This window comes from Pseudoliparis swirei, chromosome 22, assembly GCF_029220125.1.
Source record: "Pseudoliparis swirei isolate HS2019 ecotype Mariana Trench chromosome 22, NWPU_hadal_v1, whole genome shotgun sequence".
NCBI lineage: Eukaryota > Metazoa > Chordata > Actinopteri > Perciformes > Liparidae > Pseudoliparis > Pseudoliparis swirei.
The window spans coordinates 10,027,990-10,036,518 of NC_079409.1; the positions used below are offsets into that span (position 1 = coordinate 10,027,990).

An 8,529-nucleotide genomic window follows, 5' to 3' on the forward strand; every position below is an offset into this window, starting at 1 on the left:
TCAGATTTCCCCAAGGAGTCGTGCATGCTGCATTTAGCAAAAAGAACATGTACTCTTTTGGACAACAATTTCTAGATAAAGTCTACCACTTCTTTTTGGATGAGACATCTGTATTTAACACACACTATTGTTCTAATTTTGATGAGTAAAAGGCAGAGTAGAAAACATGGATGGATGCAAAGAGATATTCTTAGCTTACTTTTAAGATCCCATCACACACAAAACGACATAAGCAACATGTTTTACAACTGGTATGTTTTATTAACACCAGAAACAACAAATGGCTACATCACATACTCTGTGACCAAATGTTAAGAAACATTTACAGGCTAATGAAGCTACGTAATAAAGGGATTCATTTGATCAAACAAAAAAATATACTGTACATTGTACTTTTTTCCAATTTTTTTTTTTTTACAGTGGTAAACTACACTAACATTGATAATAAATAAATAACACTGATTTTGCGCTGTACAAAGTGACAATTTAAAAATACAATTGGCACATATGGAAAGAACTAGCTATATTCAAATGTAATCCGTTCTTATGCGCACCACTCTCGCGGTAGCCATTATTCTGTTGTCATTAAGAAGTCAGATGTTTTTGTGTTTTGGGCTTCGAGTCTCCAGCCATGATGCGATGAATCCTCCTGCGGTGGTTTTTAAGAGATTTCAGGTTAGGGTATGTACCCTGACAGACATCACAGCTAAACGATTCAGATTGCTTGTGAGTAAGCAGGTGCTTCTGTAATCCGTCCATCGTGCCAAACCAGCGGAGGCAAACGGGGCAACGCACAGGCTTGATGACGGGCTTGCAAGCCCCGCTCCGCTGGTGGTACATGAGACTGATTGTGTTTGGGAAGACAGAGTTGCAGTGGGAACAGTGGTACGTTTTGGGCGGGTTTGAGGGATTTGTGGCCCGCACACCTTTGCATCGATTACAGGATTGGTGCCGTCGAAGGGAGCAGCGAGTGGCGAAGGTGTTGCAACATCGCGTGCACACGAACCGCTGCGGCTTTTTTGTTGGATGCGCAACCTGCTCTGCCCGTGGTTGCTTCTGCGGAGGCTGACGCACTGACTGAGATGGCTGCTGCTGCCGCTTCCTCTTCGATGGCGGCGGCTGCTGCTGAAATCTGAGTAGCAGCGGCTGCGATCGTTGGGGTTGAAGTCCCTTCCGCAGCTTGTGATGAGGATGCATGTGGATCTGCAGATGCACTTCATAGTCTGCCCAGGAATTAACAGTCTCCCCACACGTTGGACACGTGTAGGATTCCTGTGCATGCTTCTGCAGATGCTCCAGGAGAAGCCTCGGGGATGTAAATCCAACCCCGCACTCGCACGTTACCCGCCTCGGAAGTACGGAGGGCAGTGACATGATGCCCCAGTTTCCTTCATCCGCCTCCTTGGTTGGACAGTCCGCTGCAACGCCCGACATCGTCTGCTGCACAGTCCGTGCATCGCCCTGTCCGCCATCTTCTGTTGTTCGGAGCAACTGGCATCTCCTTCTGTGAACCATCATGTTGTCTTTGCGGTTGAAGGACTTACCGCAGACAAAACAAACAAATATTGGTTTGGTACTGTTGGCCGTTGGAGTGGCCCCATGACCACCACTGTGGGCGACAAGTCCTCGTGGCCTGAATCCGCACAGCCGTAGATGGCGCCGCAGAGTAGATGGCCGACTGTAGGTTTTCTGACACCGGTTACACGGGTAACGTTTGACACCATCTTGGACAAAATAGCGCAGGTTGGAGGTCTCTGCCGACTTCTTCGCATGCGCGACATTACCAGCTTTCTTCGTAGAGCCAAGAACCTCCATTTCGTCATCCAAGGGCATTGTCCACTCCCCTTCATCCGCGGCTTGATCGTCAACTGCTGTTGCATCCCAGCTGCTGTCTTCTCGTCTTTGCTGAAGCGAAATCCCACACAGAGAGGCATTCTTTCGGTGCTCGTTCGTGGAGGATTTGAGGCAGAATGGTGGGAAGCTTTGCGGTGGAAGAGTCCAGGCCAACTGTGAAACTGCAGACTGCTGGGAATTTGGAGACGTCACCTCGACCTTGATGTGACTCGGAAGTTCAGTGCCCACGGCAACATTCCTGTTGAGATAAGATCCAGCGTTAACCCCGGCATCCATTATGGCGGGATCGGCCTGCGGAGAAGGGGCGGACCCTGGACCCTGACATTTGTGCATTTTCAGGTTCCACCTGCGTGCGTAGCTGTGCTTGCACAATGGACAAAAGAAGACTCTTTTGGAATTGCTTACACTGTGGAATGGCACTATTTTTGGGGGGAAAGGGGACTTTTTCTTCAAGGAGCTTGATGGCTGTATGGTTGCGTCTCCTAAGTGAGGGCATACGTGATTGTCAGTTAAAGGCAGCCGCCCAATGATAAGCTGTTTGCAATGACGACAACATTGAATCCTCTCTTTTTTGTGCAAGAAATGATGCTCTGTCAGTTTCTCCAAATTTTGAAAGACCCTTCGACAGCGGCCACATTGATATCTCCCATATGTGCCATGACTGCCAGGAGCCATGAGCTTCTGACGGGTTTCAAGAACCACAACAGGTGAGAAAGTCTTGGTCAGCGAGACGACCCTTTTCTTACTGAACTCAAGAATTCTGCTGATGGAGGGAGCTTTTGTCTTTATCCCAGGTTTTGCAAGCAGCCGCCTCAACTGTGCAATCGAGAGATCGTTTATCGGGGACATCTCAGTTTCTTCAACGGGTATTATATCAACAGGAACAACTTCTTGTTTGGGGGTAACTTCATTGTTTTGATTCTGTGATGCAGGATGGGGAAAACGCTTCATGTATGCTGACGCCAGCAACTTCATTAGGGATTTATTTCTGGGCAAGCTCTCATTATTTTTGTTGCTGGGAACAGAATTGGTTTTGTCCTGTAAACAAATGTCCTCTACAGTCTCTTGTAGTTGCTCTGCTGTGGCTGTGAGGGTCTCAAGTTGTTTCTCACTGAGCTCTCGAGGGAGAGGACACTGGCCTTCGGAAGTGGTTACTATGGAAATGCCGTCCTCCAGACTTGAATCTCCTTCATCATCTGTTAATGTGGGTAGTTCAACAGCTGGAAACCTTGAGGTAGAGGGGCAACTAAGAACCAAATCTGGCTGAGTTACAGTTGGAATAAATACATGCTGGGAAGGAGAGGCTTTATCACACCCTGTTGCACTAGAGAGAGCACTATTACTATCCAGAGGTGGCAGGAGCTGTGGAGGAGAGACATGCGATCGCTTATGGTGCAGCATAAGGCTGAAGTCCTGAAACTCCTCTCCACAATCACAAATAAAGAAGGAAGGAGCATGGCTCTCAGGTAAGAGTGCCGGGGGACTGGGGCGGTCACGGGATGGGTCCAGACTTGCAAACAGCGTTTCAGGCGGGCTGATGCTCGGCTGTGAAGGGACGGGGACCTTGGAGCGTGCACTGGCATGGGTTGCCTGATGTACAAGCAAGGAGGACAGTCCGGTGAAGGTGGCTGAACACGCCACACAACGATACACTTTGGGGGTCAAAGTACTTCCCTGTAACCCAAGCATCATGGCAGCCAAACGTTTGAGGCAATCCAGGTGTTGTGGTTATGCAAGGAAGTCACCTGTAAATCACAAACACAAAAATAACGTTACCAAGTGAAAATGTACACAACTGCAAGATTTGAAACAAGAAATATTTCTACTAATTCTCCTGTCATACCTGTATACAAAAATAATAATATTTATCAATAATTAAGATTATTAGAGTTAAATCCGGTTTAAACATGGTTTCTTAAGATGGAAAACAAAATGAAAACTGTTAATATTACTTAGTTTTGTGTTTTTTTACTGCAATTTGTATTACACTACATGACGAGCAATATAGTTTTGGTAATGAGATATTACAATTTTCTATTCTTAAAAAACATTTTGAGAAGGTGTTTTAGCAAAAGACCTGGAACAATGCCTGATCAGGCCCCTTTCAAAGATCCATAAATTGTAGGCCTGCAAAGATGACAAAAGGGCTACTGTATGTTTAGTTAGTGCTCGGCCTCCATTTCCTCCCAGCAGCCAACTCAACTGGGCATTTGAGAGCAGGAGACTGGTCAGCAAATCTATCTGGTCCTTCTGCTAAATGGGATCACATCACACAGAAGAAATCATGCAGTCATGCCATACAGTGATCTTGGCTCCGAGTAGCACCGACCCATGACGGTCTTTTAACTGAGCTGTGGTGTATATCAAAAACAGTGAGAGGAAATAATATCCAGTTCTCTTATCCAAAAAAATACAAAACTCATGTAATAATTAATATAAAAAGCTCAAATAATAATAAAGAATGGACTGGTTATTAGAATCATGATGTCCTATCGAACAGGAAGGACACAATCGACAGGAAGATAGTTTCAAATAATGATATTAGTTTTAATTGTTAAAATCACTCCAACTGTGCCGACTGTTTGCGTTGCTTAAGAAAAATACTCCATTAGTGGCACTAGAAGTTTGAGAAGTAATGTCAATAATTTGTTGCATTTAAGTATAATGTTCCACAATGGGAACGTTTTACGAGTATGTTGTGGGACTATAAATGATGGCAGATTGTAAGTAATGTCGCTAAATAACATTTGCATGCCTATATAAACTGCTTAGTGCTCTTTGACTGTTCTGCATGTAATTACAATTGATTATTCTAAAAGTTGTGCTCCTTTTGAGATCATTGGGCATGTTTACACCGCTCCAAAGCAGAAGAAAGAGTTGCTTCGTAAAAAAAACAAGAAAAAAAAACAAAAACAAGAGCACAACATGAACTACTGCCTGCCTGCTCTATATTTTGGAAGAGCACATTTTGAGTAACTATATCTCAGTGAAAAATGTATTGACCTTAACTTAACCTGATTGAGCTATCTCTATTACTTGAGGCACCCCATTGTAAAAAAATCTACTGGATTCACAAGTATGATTCTTTCGTGTCAAAAAAGATAGTTGTTACCGAACGTAACTTTGATTTGTCATGTTATGGTAAATGTAGTCATTCTAAGCTAATAAATTAAAAAAAGTTGATGAAAAAACAATACATATGAATATTAATTGCTGTTAAGATATATGTAATGAATGGTATTCTATTAAATATTCGATGAAATAGTGTTTTCATAAATGTTTGTGTAAAAAGTAAATAACTTGTCCGCAGAAGTAATACAACTACTAATTGAATGGTAACGAATTGACATATTTTGGTATAATAACATATTACTATCAGTATAAAAATACATGGTTTGTAACTTGTTTTCCTTTCTTTTTTTCCAACAATAGATGGATGCTAAATATTTTTACTGTGCAAGGCCACACAAGTTTCTGGCAATTATACCAGAACATCCTCAAGACTCTGATACTGATCTACGTGACGCTGATGACCAAATTGAGGATCCTGATTATCATCCCACACAAGCAGAAGAGACTGGGGATACTTCTTTTGATTAAATGGATGATAGAGAGATGTGCATTACGGTAACTGTGGACACTGGCCCCATCACTGACAATCGTGAGAGGCGCAACCTGTGTCCAAAGGGTGTGTCGAAATAAAAATGTCAGAAGTGCAACATTTTCCTGTGTTTGAATGCAAACCAGCAATTTTTGTAGCATATCATTCGAAATAAAGTGGATCTAATGCACAGTTGAGGAGTGTTGAGACTAAACTGTTATAAATGCAATGTCTGGATGTGTTTCCTTTGTTTGAATGAATAACAAGATACCATATCTTCAAACATCAGAAGTGTGAAGTGTATCTAAGATGTATGTTTATTTATTATATTGTTTTAGTATATATTAAACTACTTCTACCATGAAGTGACATCTCGACCGTTTGGTACACACCTGTATCTACAAAACTGTGAGGTTTGCTAAAGAAACGTGAGATTTTTGTGATTACTGCTCCAAAGAATAACACAATGAAAATAAATACATTTTCCATTACTTTTTTCTTGGTGAGGACATTAAAGCGACCCCTAAATGGAAACGCGCTAAAGCACCAAACACGAGGTGGACATTAACACAGCGCCACACCGCCGAGAAGAAACCCAACAGTTCATCCACCTCCACAATATCGGCCATCTCCCGCAAAGTGCACGTTAGCTTGCTAACGCTGCCCACAAGGCTAACGACCATAGGGACGTTGTTTCACCAATAACACCCTCTACTATCACGCAGGGTCGCCTTCACGAGCTCCCGCACGAGGCCACTCCGCTTCTGGCATGATCACTGCTCATGTGCGACTGACCCACCGAACAAAAGGCGAGGTATTGTTGAGGTCTCCGGAGGGTTGCCACGAAAGCCAAGCAGGGGGAAGGCCGGAGAAAGGAAGGACCAGCGCTACCGAGCTAACGTTAGCTACCATGTCCTGTGGAGCGGTTTCTCTGCACAATGACCAGTCGTGTATTCTCTGCGCACAAGCCTACTCACCAGCCGGAGGAGCGTTAGCGGTTCTTTCCTCAAAGCGACTGGACGGGAGTAGAGGAGACGGCGCAGCGGGCATCTGTAGCTGCAGGTTATTAGCGCAGTTCTGCTCGGTTCTCTGGTGAACAAATGTGATGCTGTGTGCCAGGAGAAGGATCATCGAGTCGAGAGCTGCAGCTGCAGAACCACTCATGGGGTTTAAATAGCGCATGCGCACGTCACTCAAAGCGCGCTGAAGAAAGCGCTGGGCTGCGCGCCACGGCTGCGCCCATCCCGAGCTGCGCCGCGCTGCAGCCACGGTGGGATTTGTGAGGGGCTCCATCCTGAAACTTCTCTCATATGCAACTGAAACAACGTGCACATTTTTTCTATGCATTCTGCAACCTTTTATTTTGCATTATCAAAATGTTAGCCTCATAATATTTGACGGAGTACCGTCTTTGAAGATAATGAATACAAAAATACAAATTCTATCTTAGAATCCATACACTTTTGGCCTCACCACGGATACAATAAGATATATAATATATTATATCATATTATGTACTTTATATTTTCTTTCATATTGCTTGTTATCTGCTAATATATATAAATTCTGGATGTTCCTTTTTGTTTGTATTTATGTAAAGCAAACTAAATTGACACTTTGTATAACATGTGCTTGAAATAAGCTTCCTATTGCTTCATATAGATTAGTACAAATCAAACTGTTCAGTGTGACCGGTCCATATAGGCTAGCAGAAGCTGCCTTTTTATAATATGATTTAGTGGTGCAAACAGTGACAAAACAAATGTACAATATATTAAATTATCACGCACCAACAACCTGGAGCCTCTGAGCCCTTTTTGGGTATTGGGCATGGGACATTTGTCCAATTGATTCAGCCGTGACAACCTTAGCCAATCTCAAGCAATTTTATTCAATCACTTCACCTGCACAAATAATGTCCAGAAAGCTTTGTCCACTGAATGGCCAGGCCTTTCTCATGGTATCCCGAGGAAAACGAGGTCCACATACATCTGGTGACCACAAGCTACTGTAGTTCTTTAGCCTTGGGAACAATGGGTTTCTAACAGTACGCATGTGATCAAAGTCAAACTGCTTCCTATTCTGTAAACTGGGCACATACTGCTTCACATTGCCACCCTGCCTTCCTCAACCTCTTGAATTAAAACAAGTGCTCTTGGAATGAAAGAAAATCTCTCTCTCTCTCTCTCTCTCTCTCTCTCTCTCTCTCTCTCTCTCTCTCTAGGATGTAGATCTAGGATGTCACGTTCCTTTTTCCCCCAAGAATGTGTGATCTCATATTAGTTTGAGTACACACACAGTTGAGTACACTCAAAGCACCTCAGCCTTTTTTATGCTCTGGTTATTGCCTATGATTCACTTGCAGGCTCCTCAAGAGATCCTCTGATCTAGCAGTAAGAGGTTTAATGTTAAGGACTATTTTCCTGCCAGGTCTTTTCAGACACTTGTTGGTGTAATGTCACGTAGGTCAACCCCCAACCAATAAAAGGAACATTTTGAAAATAAGTCAATATTCATTGAGTAAATGTTCACTGATCGAACTGGCAGTTCCTCCATTTCCCAACAATATAGAAATTTCTTTCCTCCTGCCTGGGAAGACGGCGTGCTCTCAGGTTCTTTTTCAGGATCAAGTCCAGTGCACCAGTGGCATGCAGGCACTAATTGATTTATTGAGGAAGCCTTTGATCATATAAATTCCCTTAAAGTAAAAGAAAAATGTGCACATTTCAACTTTATCTCTACATATGTGAGATAATAGCATGACAAGGGGATGCTGTAGTTCCTGATAATGTATGGCTCTGGGCCACAGCAGCATGAACTGCTGTTGTTGTTCCATATCTTAGTAAGCTACTTCAGCTTTGGGATCTGTGGTCTAATCTTTTTTTTCTTTATTGATATTCAACAGTGAGCTGTGGGAGGATATGGCCAGTGTGGACCCTAAAACATGAGCTGCCGAGAGTAAACAATAACTTGCCCTCCAATGCCAATAGAAATGAAATCATTCTTCAAAAAGAATGTTAAATTTGGCTATCTTTTTTGGATATACATGTTGCCAAAAACAACCCAGAGAGAGC

The 8,529-nt window shown here is 43.2% G+C and overlaps 1 protein-coding gene across 1 annotated transcript; it reads right to left on the minus strand.

The window, feature by feature from the left end:
• Positions 1–236: 236 nt before the first annotated feature.
• On the minus strand, positions 237–6,705 carry im:7147486 (zinc finger protein 27). The gene is made up of 2 exons (XM_056444817.1): positions 6,433–6,705; positions 237–3,599 (listed from the first exon to the last, which is right to left on the minus strand). Exon 2 carries the CDS (start codon positions 3,544–3,546, stop codon positions 586–588), a length of 2,961 nt encoding a protein of 986 aa, XP_056300792.1. The 5' UTR covers positions 3,547–3,599; positions 6,433–6,705; the 3' UTR covers positions 237–585.
• Positions 6,706–8,529: the final 1,824 nt, after the last annotated feature.

Bases quoted from the DNA above. Each gene is read 5' to 3' on its own strand.
- im:7147486 (XM_056444817.1), bottom strand. From the start codon at position 3,546: ATGATGCTTGGGTTACAGGGAAGTACTTTGACCCCCAAAGTGTATCGT.